This window comes from Schistocerca serialis, chromosome 3 (assembly GCF_023864345.2).
Source record: "Schistocerca serialis cubense isolate TAMUIC-IGC-003099 chromosome 3, iqSchSeri2.2, whole genome shotgun sequence".
Classification (NCBI taxonomy): Eukaryota; Metazoa; Arthropoda; class Insecta; order Orthoptera; family Acrididae; genus Schistocerca; species Schistocerca serialis.
Window position 1 is genome coordinate 814,335,942 of NC_064640.1, and position 21,871 is coordinate 814,357,812.

Consider the following 21,871-nt stretch of genomic DNA (forward strand, 5'->3'; position numbering starts at 1 on the left):
CACTGAAATTTTCCACACCGAGTCGAATTGCAAATTCATTTGCTTTTTCACAAAGCATTGGGCTGCTAATAGGAATGCCTTCTGCTCTATGTTGTCTGAACCACTGCAACAAACAATCTTCCGCGTCTTCGTATTTCCCGCCCTGAATGGGTGTCCGCTTACTAGTAGAAATTCCGAACACACATGCACTATCTTCAATTCCCTTTACCTTGCTACTATAAGATTTAAAGTAGACGCAGAAATTTATATTTCCTTGGCATTATCCACTCGCTTTCGATTACTATTTTCCTTCATGACTCTCAAAATTCGTAGCTTTTCAGCGATAGTAATGCTTTTCGTTTTTCTTCCACTCATGTTACCAGTTCTAAAAATAATTAGAAATACAATAATACGGTACTATAGCCTATGCAGTATGAGGTGTGGTGAGTTTCGGGATTCCCGTGTGACATGCAACAATTCTTGTCCAGTTGTGCCCTAGTTCAGCAGAAGTCGTGTAATTTCTGGAAAACAAATGAGTGTTACACCTACTACCAACCTTCCCTATGGCTATCACCAGTTCCGTAATAGTAAGCTTTATTCGTTATACTGTACTTTCCAATACTGTACAGCCTCTGTATAACATCTGGTTTTTGTGACGACTCTATCATTGTAGTTTATACTTTTTTGTGTATCTCTCAATCGATAAAACAATCTCAAGTCTGTCACGTTAAAAATTAAGTGTTAGCTGGATTCGGATGCTGGCAACAAAGTGATTTTCTAGTTGGCAACCGCGGTGCCGTGTTAATAATTGGAGCTTAGGCCGGTATTATACTATCAAATTTTCTTTGTCGTGGGGCAAAAGGCGGCATTACAGTGTCATCAAATATTTCGTCAAAGTTCCTTCATAACGGCCGACGACGACTTAATACTGTTCTCTGCAGTTCAATTTTATTTTCGGTAGGGGGGGTGTAGTGTGCTGATGTTGGCAACACCATCTGCATATAACGCAAATGTTATGTTATGAAATGTTCATTTTACGAGTATAACTAATTTACTTAGCGGACAAGGGTACATACAAGAATCTGTCAACCATAGAGCAAGAACAGATTTAATTATTTACTTCTTGGCGAAATGAATTCCCAGCAATGAATGGTCGTTGCCAACAACAACACACTACGCCACCAATGCCGTAAGTAAAATTATACCTGGTCTGCAATTGCCTGCACTCCCGTTGCATTTGCAAGAGAAGCAGAAGAAAAGGAAACATACTTGGGTGAAGCCGTGGACTTCACGGCGAGATGCGAAAGATATACAACAAAATTTGCTACGGGAGCTGCAGGTCGAGGACGTAAAGTTGCATGAAAATCCCTTTAGGAATGAACGAGAGTACATTTCAATATGTGCTCAAGGAAGTGGCTCCTCTTATTACGAAGCTGAACACTCTCCTACGAAACGCTACATCCGCAAAAGACAGACTTACCGCAATACTGCGATTTCTAGCAACTCTGTTGGCCGCTGTGGCCGATCGGTTCTAGGAGCTTCAGTCCAGAACCGCGCTGCTGCTGCGGTCGCAGGTTCGAATCCTGCCTCGGGCATGGATGTGTGTGATGTCCTTAGGTTAGTTAGGTTTACGTAGTTCTACGTCTAGGGGACTGATGACCTCAGATGTTAAGTCCCATAGTGCTTAGAGCCATTTGAACCATCTGAACCATCTAGCTACTCTAGTTTACATTACCGGTATAGCGCTCTTATGCTGCAGTGCACATTGACGAAAATAATACCAGAAACGTTTGAAACTATTTATTACGCACTGAAGGAGGAATATGCGAAGGCAAATAAATTTAATACTTACTGCAGTCATAAAAAAATTTTTAATTCCAGGGAAGTTGTAGATTTTCTCCTTTATATTCTCGGGGATATATCCTGGCCGTATTTCAGGGCTAATAGTATCCGCATTATTTTTATAGCTCTCACTTTTTATTCTGTTTTTGTATTCAGGATGTCGTAAGCTACACAGTGCTTCATCTGCCCCGAATATTTCTATCAGTTTCGTTATATATGCGACGCTCCATGTAAATTTGGGAGTTATATTGATAAACATTATCTAAATCTGAGGCGAGGTGCTAGATTTGATAAAAGAAAATTTGACCATTGCCTAACTTTGACAAAGTTTCTTATTAGACTATCAAATTTTGTTATAGTCTAACATCGGCCTTACCAATCCACTTCCCGGCAACCCACTCTGAAACACTGCATCATAACTTTTGCACACTGTGGATATTTCCCCGGGACACGAAAAAAAGTATAAGTGAGAAAAACTTATAGGTGGAAAACATATAAATGAAGTTTTACTGTAATCATTTCCCTTCCTACACTGAGGTGACGAAGCCATGGGACAGCGATATGCACACATACAGATGGCGGCAGTATCGTGTACACAAAGTATAAAAGGGCAGTGCATTGGCGGATCAGTCATTTGTACTCATGTGATTCACATGAAAAGATTTCTGACGTAATTACGACCGCGCGACGTGAATTAACAGGCTGTGATCGCGGAATGGTTGTTGGAGCTAGACGCATGGGACATTCCATTACGGAAATCGTTAGGGAATTTAATATTCCGAGATCCACAGTGTCAAGAGTGTGCGTAGAATACCCAGTTTCAGGCATTACCTCCCACCACGAACAGCGGCCGACGGCCTTCACTGAACGACCGAGGGCAGCGGCGTTTGCGTAGAGTTGTCAGTGCTAACAGACAAGCAACACTGCGTAAATAACCGCAGAAGTCAAAGTGGGACGTACGACGAACGTATAGGTCAGGACCGTGCGACGAAATTCGTCGTTAATGGGCTATGGTGGCAGAAACCCGACACGAGTGCCTTTGCGAACAGCACGACATCGCCTGCAGCCCCTCTCCTGAGCTCGTCATCATATGGGCTATACCCTAGACAACTAGAAAACCGTGGCCTGGTCAGGTGATTCCCGATTTCTGTTGGTAACACCTGACGGTAGGGTTCGAGTGTGGTGCAGACCCCACGAAGCTACGGACGCAGGTCGTCAACAAGGTATGTGCAACTTCCTGGTAGATTAAAACTGTGTGCCGAACCGAGACTCGAACTCGGGACCTTTGCCTTTCGTGGGCAAGTGCTCTACCATCTGAGCTACCCAAGCACGACTCACGGCCAGTCCTCACAGCTTCACTTCTATCAGTACCTCGTCTCCTACAGGAAGTAAAAGTTTGGAAGGTAGGAGACTAGGTACTGGCAGAAATAAGGCTGTGAGGACTGGCCGTGAGTCGTGCTTGGGTAGCTCAGATGGTAGAGCACTTTCCCACGAAAGGCAAAGGTCCCGAGTTCGAGTCTCGGTCCGGCACACAGTTTTAATCCGCCAGGAAGTTTCATATCAGCGCACACTCCGCTGCAGAGTGAAAATCTCATTCTGGAAGGTATGTGCAAGTTGGCAGTGGCTCCATAATGAGGTGGGCTGTGTTTACATGGGATGGACTGCGTCCTCTGGTTCAGATGGACCTATAATTGACTGGAGATGGTTACGTTCGATTGCTTGGAGACCCTTTGCAGCCATTAATGGGGTACATGTTTCTAAACAATGATGACTTGAGTCCATACCACGTCTAGTTGCTGCCCTACACAAAAAAAAATGGCTCTGAGCACTATGGGACTCAACTGCTGAGGTCATTAGTCCCCTAGAACTTAGAACTAGTTAAACCTAACTAACCTAAGGACATCACAAACATCCATGCCCGAGGCAGGATTCGAACCTGCGACCGTAGTGGGCTTGCGGTTCCAGACTGCAGCGCCTTTAACCGCACGGCCACTTCGGCCGGCTGCTGCCCTACACCAGGCAAAAGAAGGTCCGACACGATATTAGATAGTATCCTATGATTTTTGCCACCTCAGTGCACTTGCTAATATTATTTATTAAAAAAGGATTTTCAACTACTATATCGGAATGAAACTGTGTTAGTTATTTTTGTAATATAGAGGACGGTCCGTAGGCTACATGACAGAAACTGTAGCTGCTGTATTTGTTGTAAACGACAACGTTTTCTTCTGCCTTTACACCAGCGAAGTTTTATGGTGGCATCTACTATTGCGAGTTTGTTTGCTTATTACTCACTAAAAATGTATGTTGAGTAGAATGGATCATTGATAATGTAGTGTTTTTCTTATTTACGTTAATCAGTTTGATTCTGCAATTTTCTTATATTTTAGCACTGAAGATAGCTATTTATAATGTTTCTATCCTTCCTTATAATAGTCTACGGTCATTGTGCACAATGGTTACTTATGAAATAAAAGGCAGAGGAACGAACTTTTCATCTGTGATATACGGCTACAAATAGTGGATAATGAAAAAGGCTGTCCGTGGAAGAATTCATGCACTTGAACCAATCTGATGGAGAAGTGTGGTCACAGTAAAGATTTCAGTTGCAGTAGATCCCCATCAACCATCTGACGTTGCCGTTGGTGGAGTGGCTTGCGTGTGTGCAACCACAACAGAGGGGTATCTGTTGAGAGGCCGGACAAACGGGTTGTTCCTGCAGAGGGGCAGCAGCCTTTCCAGTAGTTGCAGGGGCAACAGTCTGGATGATTGACCGATCTTCCTTCTAACGTCAACCAAAACGGCCTTGCTGTGCTGGTACAGTGAACGGCTGAAACCAAGGGGAAACTGAGGCAGTAATTTTTCCCGAGGGCATACAGCTCTACTGTATGGTTAAATGATAGTGGCATATTTTTGGGTAAAATATTCCGGAGGTCAAATAGTCCTCCACTCGAATCTGCGGGCGGGGACTACACAAGAGGATGTCATCAGAAGAAACAAAACTGGCGTCCTACATGTCGGAGCGTGGAATGTTAGATCCCTTAATCCGCCAGATAGGTTAGAAAATTTAAAAAGGGAAATGGATAGGTTAAAGCTAGATATAGTGGGAAGAAGTGAAGTTTGGTGAAAGGAGGAACATGACTTCTTTTTAGGTGAATATTGGATTATAAATACAAAATCAAATGGGGGTAATGCAGGGGCAGATTTAATAATGAATAAGAAAATAGGAATGCAGGTAAGCTACTATGAACAGCGCGGTGAACGCATTATCATAGCGAAGTAAACATGGAGCCTACGCCCGTCACAGAGTTTGTACGCCAGCTAGTTCCGCAGGTCATGTAGAGAATGAAGAAATATATGATAAGATGAAAGAAATTGTTTAGATAGTTAAAGGAGACGAAAATATCATTGGGTTAGGGGACTGGAATTTGACATTAGGAAAAGGAAGAGAAGAAAGAGACCATGGACTGGGGTAAAGGAATGAAAGAGCAAGCTGCCTGGTAGAATTTTGTAAATAGCATAATATCATAATCACTAACACGTGGTTAAAGAATCATGAAATAAGTTTGTATACGTGGATGAGACCTAGAGACACTATAAGGTTTCAGACTGATTATATAATCGTAAGACAAAGATTTCGGAACCAGCCTCTAAATTGTAAAACATTTCCAGGGCAGATGTGGACTCTGCCCGTAATCTATTGGTTATGAACAGTAGATAAAAACTGAAGGAATATCAAAAAGGTAGGATATTAAATGGATGGAACCCGGATAAATTGAAAGAACCAGAGGTTGTTGAGAGTTTCAGAGGGAGCATTAGCCAACGATTGACTAGAATAAGGGAAAGGAATTCAGTAGAAGACGAATGGTTAGATTTGAGAGATGGAATAGTGAAGGCACTAGAGGATCAAACAGGTAAAAAGACAAAGCCTAGAAGAAATCCTTCGATATGACAGAAGATATTGAGTTAAGCTGATCAAAAGAGAAAGTATAAAAATGCAGCCAATGAGGTATTCGAAAGGGAAAACAAACTTCTAAAAATTGAGATTACATGAAGAGCAAATGTAAGAATTTAGAAGCGTATTTCACTATGTGAAGGATAGACACAGCCTACAGGAAAATTAAAGCGGCTTTTGGAGAAAAGAGAAGCATCTGTACGAATATCAAGTGCTCAGATAGAAAGATAGTACTGACAATATTATGGAAAGGGAAGAGGACGTAGATGAGATAGCGGATACGATACTGCGAGAGTTTGACAGAGCAGTGAAATACCTAACTCTAAACAAGGCCCATGGAGTAGACAAAAATCCGTCTGAACTACTGATAGCTCTGGGAGAGCCAACCATGACAAAACTATTCCATCTGGTGTACATGATGTATAACACAGACGAAATACTCTCAGACTTCAAGAAGAATGTAACATTTCCATTTCCAAAGAAAGTTTGTGCTCATGTGAATTTTACAGAACTATCAGTTGAAACAATCATGGTTGCAAAATATGAAGACACATTCGTTGTAGAAGAATGGAAAAACTGGTAACAGCCGACCTCAGGAGAATTCAGTTTGGAACATGCAAGGCAATACTGACTCGACGACTTCTCTTAGAAGATAGGTTAAGGAAAGAAAATGGTTCAAATGGCACTAAGCACTATTGGACTTAACATCTGAGGTCCTCAGTCCCCTAGACTTAGAACTACGTAAACCTAACAAACCTGAGGACATCACACACATCCATGCCCGAGGCAGGATTCGAAGCTGCGACCGTAGCAGCAGCGCGGTTCCGGACTGAAACGCCTAGAACCCCTCAACGGCCGCGGTTAAGGAAAGACAAAACTACATTTACAGTATTTGTAGACTTAGAGAAAGCTTTTGACAATGTTGACTGGTATACCCTCTTTGAAATTGTAAAGGTGGCAGGGGTAAACGAGTGTGAGCGAAAGGCTATTTACAATTTGTACAGGAACCAGACAACAGTTATAAGAGTGAAGAGCATGAAAGGGAAGCAGTGGTTGAGAAGAGAGTGAGACAGAGTTGTAGTATGTCCCAGATATTATTCAATCTGTACATTGAGCAAGCAGTACAGGAAACCAAAGGAAAATTTGGAGAAGGAATTAAAGTTCGGGGAGAAGAAATGAAAATTTTGAGATTTTCCGATGACATAATAATTCTGTCAGAGATAGCAAGGGACTTGGAAGAGCAGTTGAATGGAATGGACTGTATTGAGAGGAGGATATAAGGTGAACATCAACAAAAGCAAAACAATGATTATGGAATGTAGTCGAATAAAATTATATGATGCTGATGGCACTGGATTAGGAAACGAGACACTAAAATTAGTAAATGAATTTGACTATTTGGGCAGCAAATTAAATGATGAGTGCCAAGTAGAGAGGATATAAAATGTAGACTGACAATGGCAAGAAAAGCCTTTTGAAGAACATAAATCTGTTAACATCGAATATAGATTTAAGTATCAGGAAGTCTTTTCTGAAGGTATCTTGTGATGTATGGACATGTGTGGACGAGAAACGTGGACGATAAACATTTTAGACAAGAAGAGAATAGATGCTTTTGAAATGTGGTGCTACAGAAGCATTCTGAAGATTATATAGGTAGATCACGTAACTAATGAGGAGGTACTGAGCAGAGACAATAAATGTTCGGCACAACTTGATTAAAAGACGGGTTCTGTTGACAGGACACATCCTCAGACAACAAGGGATTACCGGTGTAGTACTTAAGGGAGGTGTGGGGGGTACAAATCATAGCGGTTGGCCAAGAGACGAATACAATAAGCAGATTCGGAAAGATGTGGGTTATAGTAGTTATTCAGACATGAAGGGGCTTGTACAGGATAGAATAGCAGCTAGACCTACATGAAACCAGTCTTCGGACTGAAGACCACAATAACTAAGAAACGAATCACGATAGCCCACTGGAAGGTTGAATTTTGGGCCGTATGTAAAAGTAGTTTGACCAAATTACGCACAGAAAAAATCCACTACAGGAGTGTCTTACGCCCGCAGCTGTTAATAGGGAAAGGAACAGAAAACGGCTGAGCAGAATACTGGTTGACCTAATTAAGGTAGTAACTAGCCTTTACGTGGATCCTCCCCAGGAAGCAACACGAAACCAAGGAAACTGTTGAACATTCTTTCACTATGTTGCGGAGAGCCTTAGGTAACTTAAAAAGTGTCAGAAAATGCTGTGATTGTTTTATGAAATTGATACTATGGTTTCGCTGAAATCTCAAACCAGTTAGCTTTGCGTATTCCCTAACTATATATTAGTGGCTCACAAGCTCCTTGAGAGCGGACTATCGTAATTTTATATGGATTCAGCGCCCTTTAACAAGACCACAGGAAACGTTGAAACTGTAGCTACAAAAATATAGCTTATAAGATAAAGAGCCCACGTCACGTCAACGAAAGTATAGATTATATCTAAGTCACATTTCAATTGGAACAAAACGTCTCTATGTATCGACTATCCATGGATATGTTTGTCACTATCTTCAGTATTGGCTTGACAATAGATTAATGATTGCACAATCTGCAGGGTGTAGTAAGTAGTTCAAGAGTAAGAGTATTTGCAATTAGTTGCGCAATGTTAGAGTGTGTGTTCGTTTATCATCTCTAGTGTCTTTTTATTAGTCTGTTTCTTTAGATAATATTCTTAAGACAGGCTTCTTTTCTTTACAGTTGTCCGGAATCCTATAGGTGGGTAACATTTCTGTTATATTCGTTATTACAAACTGCAGTATTGTTCGGTAGCCACTGCATGTGTTTGTGTATTTATTTATGTATACATTTTGAAAAAAAATGCGTGTTTGTAATTTTTAATGTATTAAATATCACTAATCCCTAAGCTCTAGGCGCTACAGTCTTGAACCGCGCGATCGCTACGGTCGCAGGCTCGAATCCTGCCTCGGGCATGGATGTGTGTGATGTCCTTAGGTTAGTTAGGTTTAAGTAGTTCTAAGTTATAGGGGACTGATGACCTTAGAAGTTAAGTCCCATAGTACTGTGAGCCATTTGAACCATTTTTGAACCCTAAGTGATTTTTCCGATATCGTTATACGGTGTGAGTCACTAACTATTGCCACCTAGAATAACTCCGAAAGTATGATAAGAGCTGAAACGTTTGTGGCACAAATGTTGCATGAGACAACGGGGGCCATAATATGACGTTGGTTTTTTGTTGCTAGGTGGAGTCGCGTCGGAGATACGAAGGTCAACTTTTTTTTAAAGTGGGATGCTATATTTTGGCACTTGTTTTCTGATAGCGGCTATCGAGACGAATCCAATGATGTGTAATAGTAAGGTTTTTGAAGGTCAACGAAGGTCAAAATGGTGGCATGAACGTCCATTTACAGATGAGTTATTACTCAAGGAACATACACGTTGAAAGCACCGATGATGGCTGTTAATCAGTTAAAATAGATTTGCAAAAGTAAATAAAGAAAACATGATCTTGCGACTGGGTGTTGCTTATTTGGTAATTTCATGGATTACGGTCGCTGCACAACTTTGGAACCATATGGAGCCCCCCATTCAGAAGAATGTGGTATCAACACGATGGGTGCCGGCACATTTTTCGCTGATGGCTAGAAATGAGCTGCAGAGACAATTCCCAAATTGTTGGATTGGACGCAGAGGAGATGTGTCGTGGCCGGCTCGTTCGCCGGACTTGATGCTTCTGGATTTTTTCTTGTGGGGATTCGGTAAAAGACATTGTTTATAAAGACGTTCCAACTATACCTGAAGATATGCGAGAGAGAATTGTCAGAGCATGTGCTTCGATAATTGCCGATGTGATAAGGAATACCACCCAATCCAGGATAAGAAGATTGCAGCACTGCATTGGTACGAGTGGTCATCACTTCGAATACCTTCTGTAAATGGACGTTCATGCCACCTTTGTGACACTCGTTGACTTTCAAAGACCTTACTATTACACATCATTGGATTCGTCTCGATAGCAGCTATGAGAAAATAAGTACCAATCTATAGCATCCCATTTATAAAAACAAAGTTGACCTTCATATCTCTTTAGCAACCCCACCTAGCAACAAAAAACCAACGTCATATTATGGCCCCCGTTGTCGCATGCAACATTTGTCCCACAAATTTTTCAGCTCCTATCATACTTCCAGAGTTTTTCTCGGTGGCAATAGTTAGTGACTCACCCTGTATACTATTTTACCTTGACGTTCCACCAAATTTGGTATAGGATATCATCAGTGCTTGCATTTTAATTCCCAATCACAGGACTTTATTGTATGTGTTGCAATTATTGGGTTACATTAATAACATTCTATAAGAAGATAGCTGACCCCGGGGTCAGGGATTTTCTCTGCCTCGTGATGGCTGGGTGTTGTGTGCTGTCCTTAGGTTAGTTAGGTTTAAGTAGTTCTAAGTTCTAGGGGACTTATGACCACAGCAGTTGAGTCCCATAGTGCTCAGAGCCATTTTTTGATAGCTGACCCCAAGCTCATACATAGCATCATATGCTGAGTCTTTAAATAGATATAAAAAAAAAGAATGCAAGTACAATAAATTAGATTTCTTAAAAGAGCGAAAGGCTGTGTGATTACAGACAGGGTTAGAAGTGAAACAATAACATATGAAAAATTACTGCCTCAATAAAAGAATATGCCAGAATCAGTTAATCTGGAATGAGAATCTCTAGAGAGAATGGCCAATCGAAGTTTACTCATTGAACTTCAAAACTGTTGCATAATCAGGCAGAAAAGGGTGGGATCACGACGCAACAACTGGGTAAAGATACGGGCTACATTTTATAATATTTAATGTGAGGAGGAGGAAAAAAAGAAGTATCTCCCTCAGGATGGCAGTAGTTCGGACTCAAAGCTTTTCTTCAACAATATCACAACGTTCCTGTCCACAGATAAAGAACCAATGCTTCGCGTTTGCATAAAATCTTGTGTATTGGTTAGACTGGCCTACTGAAGTCAGTCGAACATATCGGGGTGTAATCGAAGGAAGTGTTCTGACAAGGGCTTACTACGCAAGAAAAATCCCGGAGATAGATGAATAACAATAAACACTTTTTTAGCAAAAGCAAAGCCGCTTCTCATTAACCCACAAGGGCTGTAGTTGATTAAATCACAGAAACCCACTCCTTTGATCAATCGGGAAATCGCCAGACCGTCTTATAAATATGAATATAACCACTGACAAGTGTGAAATTAGAGGTTCGTAGTGAAACATTATCACGGTGAACTTAACAGTGAGTTCTGTTCCAGACAGGTCACTGTTAGGACGGCTGTCCGGAATCCACAATCACAATGAAAAACTCATGGAGCTGGAATCCGTTGACGTCAAGGCTGCAGAGAGTTGCTCGTGGTGAAGTACCGGCTGCCAGAGGCGATGATTCCGCAATCCTGCGTTGACTTCAATTGGCCTGACTGTGGCCGTGAGGCGTCCTAAATACAGTCGCAGTGGAAGGATGCTACCAGGACTATTTTCGGCCACATGACCGCGGATGCGATAGCCGCGCCTCCTAGGCGATGGGGATGCCGCCTGTTGGTGAAGCGAGCGCCTCAAATCGTAATGACGGCTGTCGGAGCTTCTCGGACAACAAACTGTTCATGTTGACATTCTTTGGAACTTTTTGCTTTGGCTTACGTTACGGTGGCACATAGAAGGTGGTTCAAAAATGGTTCAAATGGCTGTGAGCACTATGGGACTTAACAGCTGAGGCCATCAGTCCCCTAGAGCTTAGAACTACTTAAACCTAACTAACCTAAGGACATCACACACATCCATGCCCGAGGCAGGATTCGAACCTGCGACCGTAGCGGTCGCGCGGCTCCAAACTGAAGCGCCTAGAACCGCTCGGCCACTCCGGCCGGCATAGAGGGTAGTGTCTCAGCCATTAGTCTCACTGGCCTGTTATACTGATGGACTACACGTGCCGCCCGCCGGTGTGGCCGAGCAGTTCTAGGCGCTTGAGTCTGGAACCGCGCGACCGCTACGGTCGCAGTTTCGAATCCTGCCTCGGGAATGGATGTGTGTGATGTTCTTAGGTTTAGTAGTAAGTTATAGCGGACTGATGACCTCAGATGTTAAGTCCCATAGTGCTCAGAGCCATTTGAACCATTTTTTCGAACTACACGTTCCAACACAGCATATACCGGGTGGTTATAATTGAAGTGCAGCTGTTGACAGAGGTCCAGTGTGAACTGTAATTATCGTACGGCAGTGAAACTTGGTAGATATTTTAATGCGACAATGCGGAACAGATTGACAGTGGAAAAAAATTAGTTCCAATTTTGGCCACCAGGTGCAAATCTGGTGCTCTACACCGTTTGTATGACGGTATATCATCCGCGCTGTCATTTGATAGGCCAGACATGAGTGAACAGTATGGCTATTGAGAAAAGAGACCGAGTGCTGCTAGTGAAACTGTTTTATGTGAACGGTACCAGTTGCTGTGTTACATTGGGAGAGTATCGCCAACTGAAAGGTCTGAGGAGAGGCCACATGTCATTAAATGGTTTAAAGAAGATGAGAATGAAATTGGAAAACATTGCTGAGTTTGTGTGACCCTTGCAAGAGGAATGTGTCCTATCCCAGTGCAAATTATTGACAAGGTTGCTGTTGCTGTAACTGACTGCGCTGCATGTGTCCCAGACAGCGCTAGTGCTCGTGCAGTGTCACAAGAGAGGTCCATCCCTTGGTCAACAGTACGGAAAGTTTTTCTGTCTATTTTACACTGATACTCGTACAAGATCCTGACGCAACAGCAACTGAAACCTCATGATTAGCAGAAACGTTCTCAGTTTGCAGTTGGGTTTCTGGCAGGGATCAAAGTTGAGAACATGTGGCCGGGCAATATTCTATGGAGTAATGAGACACATTTTGCACTACAGGGTGCGGTGAATATACAGAACTGCCGAATTTGGGCTACTGTTAAACCATGTGCCGTGAACGAATAGTCATTGCGCTCGTCGCATGTGACTGTGTGGTGTGGATTCACAAGCTCCTTTATTCTCGATTCGTTCTTCTTTGAAGATAATACACCCAGAGGGCCTTTCAGATGTACCGTGACGTCTGCACATTATCGAGACCTCCTTGAACAGCATGTGATTCCTGCTTCGGAAGAGCGCAACTGTGTGGAAACCTCTGTCCTCATGCGAGATGGGATAACACCCCATGTTGGCTGCCCAGTGAAAGTTCTGCTTAATGCAACCTCCCACGAACGTGATATATCCAGAGGTTTTCCAGGTGCAGATCATATTATCTGAATCCAGGCGACTTTTGGCTCTGGCGGTATCTAAAAGAACGCGTTCACCAGGGACAGATTAGGTCTCTGCCTGATCTGAGAGCAAGTATACAGGAGCACCTTGCTCAGATTGAACTGGAACTGCTGCAAACAACAGTTGATAACGTCGTTCTACGTGTGGAACATCTCATCGACGTCTCAGATGTTCATACTGAACAAATTGTGTAAGCGATGGTTAACAATAAAACCAACATTATGCTTTTCTCACTTGTTCGATCTTTTCTCCCACGTCCCATTTTTAATCCATTGCATATGGAAACATTTCTATACAGCTTTCTTGTACTCACAGCTCAGATTTCGACCTGGTGGCCAAAACTGGAACTAAATTTTTTCCGTGAATTTTATCCTAATGGATGCAGTTGAATTGCCTGACTGTTCGTTTATATGGTGTAGAACAATAACCGATACCAGGCACAATAGAAAATAATTTTATTTACTATAGAATCAGTTTCGGGGTTATGCCCATCTTCAGGTGGTTTTACATTCAATTCCATGTTTTAGTGCTCAGTGTTGGAGATCACTGTTCGAATATAAAATTTACTCTTGAGTAAATCGAGCAAACGTATAGGTGTGACGACCACGCCGTCGCAATCTGTGCCACCGCGCGACCGTGGCGCGGGGAGCGGACAGCGGAGGGAGCGCGCCGCGGGCGGAGGGTATTTAAATCGGCCGCCGCCGCGTCTGAACCCAGTTCCCTCTGAGCAGCCATTGCGTACGGATGTCCGTGCCGGCACGTTCACAGGAGCTCAGTCCGTCAGTTCACGTGATGATAGTGACATGTATGATCGCCGAAATTTTGTGCCCGTTGGACACTGTAGACCGTCAGTACACCCGTGGATATTTTGATTATAAAATAATATGGTTACAACTAAATAGATTTAACTGAAACAACTGGAAGTCGGTAACCGAGATATGTTGTGAAGTATCATAGTACTTACGTGCAGCTGGAGCATCTATGTCGTTTGCACATAAAATTCGTAACACTTTTACAAAGGCATAATATTAATAACATCTGCTGTATCGAAGGCATAGCGTATCAAAGGCGTAGCATGGTAGTACCAGTATTTACCATGACGTATAGTTACAGTTAATGCGAAAAAATCAATATATTATTGTAAAAATGTGAGGAATGTAGTGTGGAAACGACATGGATACCCCAGCTCTATGTAAGTACTATAATACATTATAAAACATGTTGCTTACCAATTTCCAATTGTTTCAGTTAGATGTATTTAGTCATCATCACATTATTTGTTTTTTATTTAAAAAGTGATTCCAACACTGAGTACGACCAAATCTGAAATCAGTCGTACATTAAATAAAATCACCTTCAATTGTGACTGGCAGCGGATATTATTCTACACCCTATAAATTTTTTCCGATGTAAATCGGTTCCGCATTAACGCGTTGGAACATCTACCGAGTTTTTCTGCCATACGATAATTACAGCCGATTGGTTGGTTGTTTTGGGGAAAGAGACCAGACAGCGAGGTCATCGGTCTAATCGGATTAGGGAAGGATGGGGAAGGAAGTCGGCCGTGGCCTTTCAGAGGAACCATCCCGGCATTTACCTGGAGTGATTTAGGGAAATCACGGAAAACCTAAATCAGGATGGGCGGACGCGGGATTGAACCGTCGTCCTCCCGAATGCGAGTCCAGTGTCTACCCACTGCGCCACCTCGCTCGGTAATTACAGCCGACACTGGACCTCTCTGAGTAGCTGTACTTAAGTTACAATCACCCGACAACATGCGGAGGTTGCACAAAAATATGGAAACACCGCGAGATGCTTGAACATAAATGCTGCTGCTAGTCAAGGCTGCAGGTTGCGCTGTTGTATTTGACCATGCACGGCAGTTGTGCATTGTCTTCTGATCAGAACAGTGTTGTTGAGAGTGAGTTATGTCAGAGATAAGTGGATTCAAACGAGGGGAAATTATTGGTTTTCATATGGTGGGTGCTCTAATAACCAAGGCAGTCGATGTGTTTGGTGTTTGAAGAGGCAACGTATCGAAGATTTGCATCGCATACAAAGAAAATGGAAAATATCATCCGCTAAGTCACAACACGGACGAAAGTCTGTGCTGGGTCATCGTGACAGACGGTCAAAAGTCACTGCAGAACTGAACGTTGAACTCGCGAAACCTGTCAACACCAAAACAACTCAAGAGAGTTCCTCAAGCTGGAAGTGAACATGTGCCGAAACCATAAAAAGTGGGCTATGCTGCAATGGGCCAACGGCCTTGCCGCAGAGGAAACACCCGTTCCCGCAAATCGCCGAAGTTAAGCGTTTTCGGGCTGGGCTAGCACTTTGATGGGTGACCATCCGGTCTACCGAGCGCTGTCGACAAGCGGGGTGCACTCAGCCCTTGTGAGGCCAACTGAGGAGCTACTTGATTGAGAATTAGCGGCTCCGGTCTCGTAAACTGACATACGATCGAGAGAGCAGTGTGCTGACCACATGCCCCTCCATATCCGCATCCAGTGGCGCCTTTGGGACTAAGGATGACCGTACCGTTGGGCCTTCATGGCCTCTTCGGGAGGAGCTTAGTTTATGCTGCAATGGAAGAAAGTCATGTGGTCGGATTAGTCTTGATTCACACTGTTTCCAACTTCCAGTCAAGTTTACATTTGGCATACGCCGTCCCAAGACCACAACACAGACTGCTTGCTGCCAAGAGTGAAAAAATGGCGTGGGTTCGGTGCTGATTTGGGCACCCATATCGATGTATTCCATGAGCCAAATCTTTACTTTCCATGGTCGCATTACTGTCAAGGATTATGTGACCGCCGGCCGCGGTGACCGAACGGTTCTAGGCGCTTCAGTCCGGAACCGCGCGACTGCTACGGTTGCAGGTTCGAATCCAGCCACGGGCATGGATGTGTGTGTTGTCGTTAGGTTAGTTAGGTTTAAGTAGTTCTAAGTTCTAGGGGACTGATGACCTCAGATGTTAAGTCCCATAGTGCTCAGAGCCATTTGAACCATTTTTGATTATGTGACCGTTTTGGCTGTTCAGATCCACCCTATGGTACAATATTTGTTCTCCAATGGAGATATATATACTAAGATGGTATCTGTTCTTTCGGACATGTCCGAAATAACAGATACCATCGGTGACCATGCAGCTCATTAGAATGAAATTACAATGAAATGAACACCCTCAGCTGCCATGTCAGCAGGAGATACCGGGTTCGAGTCTCGGTCGGGGCACACATTCTCATCTGTCCCCGTTGACGTATGTCAACGCCTGTAAGCAGCTGAGGGTGTTCATTTAATTGTAACTCCAATGGAGATGCTGTGTAACAAGACGACACAACCTCTGTCCACACTGTTCGCATCGTCAAGGAGTGGTTCTGTGAATGCGAGGATTAGTTGTCACATCTTCCCTGACCATCACAGTCACCAGATGTCATTATTATTGAACCTTTGTGATCAACTTTGGAGAGAAGGTGCGTTATCGCTATCATCCTCCATCGTCGTTACCTGAACGTACCATTAATGTGCAGGAAGAATGGTTAATATCCTCTTGAAAACATTGAAGGACCTATATTTATCCATTTAGAGATAACCAGAAGCTGTTCTGAATTCCAACGGTTTTTCTACAGCGTATTAGGCATGATACTGTGTTACGCTTTTGGTGTTGCCATATTTTTGTGCTCCCTCTATATACAGGGTGAGTCACGAATGACGTAACATCCCTTTTTCTTCTCAAGAGGTTCCAGATATCGAACCGAGTTTTCCACAAATGACAGTGTGCTGAGATGCATCTAATGTTTTGTACGGCTAACGCTATGAATTCTGGTATCAACCGAGTTATTGAAACAAGTATGGTTCTTTTGTTTACGAGTGAAATCGTATACTTTTCGTAACTGCATTCAGCAGCTCTTGAAGAGAAAATTAAACTGATACAGCGCTTGTTAATATGGATGTTGGAAGCTTTCGCAAAAGAATCCGAGAAATGCATTGAAATTGGAAAGCAATGCGGCCAGAGTCGGGTACTGCAGTGGAAACATCGCAAAGAACATCTTTAATGCCAAGCTACGTCGTTATATGCACCAAGACAGACCTACGCTACTACGATCAAACTTCATTTCCTTCAAGATACAGATACACGATCAGTTATGATTATCATATATAGAACTACGGGACATGCTAGCTTCTAGCGCATCAGATGGGGTTTAGGAAAGCTATCTCAAATTCGAGGTTTTTCTTGGAAATGCCTGAATTCTTCTTGAAGGTAAAACACTCGCTGTTGGACAAATGTATATATAGGTACTGCTCGAAATTGTGGTTATATGGGATGCACTTCAAATGAACTAAACATTTTATTCAGAACGACTGACAACATGTCACCCGCAAAGCAAATATTTTCCTTAGCGAAAGATAGTTTCACACTGAAGCATGTGTTCAAATTGTTTACCATCGACTGCAAGACACATTTCAAAATTCCGTTAGAGAGATAAATGAAAAGTTGAAAGTACGTTAGATGGTATTTCGTTGCATACTGTGTTCAAATTGTTTACCATCGACTGCAAGACACATTTCAAAATTCCGTTAGAGAGATAAATGAAAAGTTGAAAGTACGTTAGATGGTATTTCGTTGCATACTGTGGCGCTTCGACGGCGCATATCACCTGGCGTAGATGGGGCTTCATCATAGACGGCATCTTCCTTTGCTCCCCATAGAAAGACATCAAGAGGAGTGAAATCAGTGGCCATGGCCAGCCATTGTACTGCAGCATTCTCTTCTGTCCAACGCCCAGGAAACTTATCATTCAACATTTGTGTTGCAACCGCGAAGAGTGAGCTGGGCAGCCGTCGTATTGGAAGCACATACATTGTCCCACATACACTATTCTTCTAGAAGAACAGGTACGATGTTGGTAAGAAAGTGTGCTCATTTTTTTCCATTTAACACCACTGGAATGAAGTAAGGTCCCACAATGGAATTTCCTATGTTGCTGCACCATACATTTACGGTTACGCTGACGAAGCCAGCGTGGATTTTCCACTTCCAAGTAGTGCAGGTTCAAATGGCTCTGAGCACTATGGGACTTAACATTTGAGGTCATCAGTCCCCTAGAACCTAGAACTACTTAAACCTAACTAACCTAAGGACATCACACATATCCATGCCCGAGGCAGGATTCGAACCTGCGACCGTAGTGGTCGCGCGGTTCCAGACTGAAGCGCCTAGAACCGCTCGGCCACAACGGCCGGCCCAAGTAGTGCAGGTTATGTAAATTTACATAACAGTGGTTAGTAAGTGTTGCTTCGTTGGTAAAGAGCACACGTTGGAAAAGTGTAGTACTGCAGAGTACACCGATAAAATTCTATACGACGTTTGAAATCACGCCCTCCGAGTGCCTGATTTTGTGACAGATGACGAGGGTGGAATTTATGTCGATACAAGATGCAAATGACGCTCGTCTGGATGTTTCCACATACAGGGTGACAATTATTGAACTATATGAAAAAAGTAAATTAGTTACAAACTAAGGCCTGAACACACTTTATTCAACATGTAAACATCACTACAGGTATTCGGATTTAGGTTATGACATGTTCGATATGCCTGCCATCATTGGCAATGATGTGGCGCAGACGAATAGCGAAATTCCCCATGAGTCGCTGAAGTGTCGGAACATCGATGTTGTTGATGACTGGCTGTTTTCAGCTCAGCAATAGTTTAAGGTTATTACTGTACACCTTGTCTTTAATATAGCCCCATACAAAGGAGTTGCATGTGTTCAGATCCGGAGAATATGGCGGTCAATCAAAGTCCATGTCAGTGTCCTCTGGGTACCCCAGAGCTAGAATGCGGTCCCCAAAGCGTTCCCCCAGGACATCAAACACTCTCCGGCTTCGATGGGGTCGAGCTCCGTCTTGCACGAACCGAATATTGTCGAAATCAGAGTCATTTTCGATAGCGGGTATGAAATCATCTCCCAAAACCTCCACATACCTTTCGGTAGTCACCGTGCCATCAAAAAATGGTTCAAATGGCTCTGAGCACTATGGGACTCAACATCTTAGGTCATAAGTCCCCTAGAACTTATAACTACTTAAACCTAACTAACCTAAGGACATCACACACACCCATGCCCGAGGCAGGATTCGAACCTGCGACCGTAGCAGTCCCGCGGTTCCGGACTGCAGCGCCAGAACCGCTAGACAACCGCGACCGTGCCATCAAGGAATATCGCACCGATTATTCCGTGACTGGACGCTGCACACCACACAGCCACCCATTGAGGGTGAAGAGAATTCTCGATCGTAAAATGCGGATTCTCAGTCCCTCAAATGCACCAATTTTACTTACTGACGAACCAATCCAAATGAAAGTGGACCGACAACAACAAATCGCGTGCGCATGCGCATACTAATCGCCGTCATGCAGTTTGAATATCCTTTCGTAAACAGTTCAGAAGTTATGACGATTTTATTTCACATAGTTCAATAATTGTAACCATGTGCCTTGGCAGTATGTCTCGCGCCACCATTTTGTTTTCGTCCTTGTCCTCTAACGTTGAAGCTGCTTGTTTACAGTGGACGTAAAATTTGTTTTATGTAGGAGATGTGCTCTTTGTTAAACCGATGTAACATTGTACTAGCCGGCCGAGCGGTTCTAGGCGCTACAGTCCGGAACTGCGCGACCGCTGCGCTCAGAGCCATTTGAACCATTTAACTTCGTACCATGGTACGACTTAAACTAACGTATACACTGAATTGTCAAACCAAACTGTAGTATAACATTTCCAGTGCTGAGACGGCTGTATGGGAACGTTCCGAAAGCCAATTGAAAGTGCTGTCTGTTCGTAATAGTGATCTAAGAATTTGTTCATGTGGCTGGTGCAATGGACAGCGGCGATCAGGACAGACATCCCTATTCCGCCGTACTGCTTCGACATTCGCCGTATGACGGTAGCACGTTTAACGTCTCCTCATTGGTGTGCATGTCTGCAGGCAGCGTTGAAGCAGAAAAGACCTGCGGACAGACAACACAGCCGGCCGTAGTGGCCGTGCGGTTCTAGGCGCTACAGTCTGGAGCCGAGCGACCGCTACGGTCGCAGGTTCGAATCCTGCCTCGGGCATGGATGTGTGTGATGTTCTTACGTTAGTTAAGTTTAATTAGTTCTAACCTCTAGGCGACTGACGACCTCAGAAGTTAAGTCGCATAGTGCTCAGAGCCATTTGAACCATAGACAACACAGCTTCTGCAGTGCAGTCAAGAAATACTCTCGGATTCTTTCGTGAGAGTTTAACCTTAAAATTAACAAGAATTATATCACTGTATTCACTTTTTCAAGCGCTTTCGGAGGCCCGTTAAAAAATGTCACTCTGTTTAAAAAGTCATACTAGCTTCAGTATCTCTTTCGAGACAAGAGTTAAGAGTACAAAAGTGCGTGCCCTTTCAGCGTAAGATCATCTGCAGAAAATCTCGTTTCGATATCTGGAACCGTTCACGAATAAAACGAGTGTTATGTCTTACGTGACTCACCCTGTATATGCCATAAAATTCAGCAACATCGGTTCACCATGGTTCAGAGATCGTGGGAATAAATTCCACCTTTAGTGTATCAGAACTGGTAGGAATTCTCTCAGCTACAAACCCTGTAACAATAGCAAGAGATCCTAAATACATTAAACTTCATAAATGGCTTTGAAACTAACAGCAATATGTTTCTGGAGACATTTAGCTGCATGGTGTATGTCTAGTTACTGTGTATCATACTCACGAACGGCTAATGTTGTATTGTGTCCCATTTTATTAACATTTACTTCTATGATACTTGAATCTTTACTATTTACGTTGTTTTTTTAAAGGGAATGAAAATAAAGTGTACACCGACTATCTCTGTTTTTTCGCACCTTGTCTTTCAGAGCAACAGCAGTGGTATTAAAAACAAAAACCATTTGTAGCACCAAATACACATCTAAGAGCAAGAGGAAAACAAGTTGAAAATAGAGAGTGGCTGTCTACCATTGCAATCGAGTTTTATACAACCTACAGTTTACAGGTGTTCTACAAACATTAGTCCTTTCCAAAAAAAAAAAAAAAAAAATAGTACAAAGAAATGAATAGGTTTACTCGCTGGATGAAGGCAGAAATTGTTTTCTGCACCATTAAATTGAATATTAGGAATAGAAAGCAGTCATAGAACAATCTCAAATGCCAATAGCAAATAAAATGGTAAAAGAAAGCTTTTGCACCATTTTCATGACTTCTGTAGTTTGTGTTTTTAATTTTTTTTAAATTATCATAAACTTTTCCTCGGTATAGTACTCCTTTACCTCAGAAAACTAGTACTTAAAGAAGCCTATGTAAAGGAGGGAAAAATAAACACTGCTGTTGTTGCATCTGACAGTAGGGATGTGAAATGGGAGAGGTGTCAAGGGGTTGCTTATCTGCAAGCGCCTGGGACTCAGTCACGGTTTGTCTCCACACAGGCACATTTTAAACTGCTCAACAAAGGCAGGAGGGTGGCACCGAGGATGTTGCCGAATTGGAGGGAGCTAGAGGGATCCCATGCCGTTTTATTCATTCATGTGTCAATGCCACAACCCTCCGCGATCACGCCACAGGAGGCCGCGAAGCAGGGGGGCTGAAAAAGCATAAGCACTCTTTGCTGCTTCGGATCGCTTTCCAATTTCGTCGAATGGTTTTGAAGTGTTCCTAATGGTTCTACCCTGTACACTAGAGCAAAAACTGCGGTCGCACTGCACTCCAGAGGGCTGC

At 43.1% G+C, this 21,871-nt stretch overlaps 1 protein-coding gene across 3 annotated transcripts in view; it reads left to right on the forward strand.

The window, feature by feature from the left end:
* The window catches only part of LOC126470676 (retinol dehydrogenase 13-like), a 196,165-nt gene that overhangs the window by 146,132 nt on the left and 28,162 nt on the right, over positions 1 to 21,871 (forward strand). For 2 of the 3 annotated variants that reach the window (XM_050098671.1, XM_050098672.1), the window contains exon 6: positions 8,522 to 8,539. The exons of the other annotated variant lie outside the window; for it this stretch is intronic. In XM_050098671.1, coding sequence (XP_049954628.1) covers positions 8,522 to 8,539 — 18 coding nt within the window. The remainder of the gene's footprint in view (positions 1 to 8,521; positions 8,540 to 21,871) is intronic. 3 annotated transcript variants of the gene reach the window in all.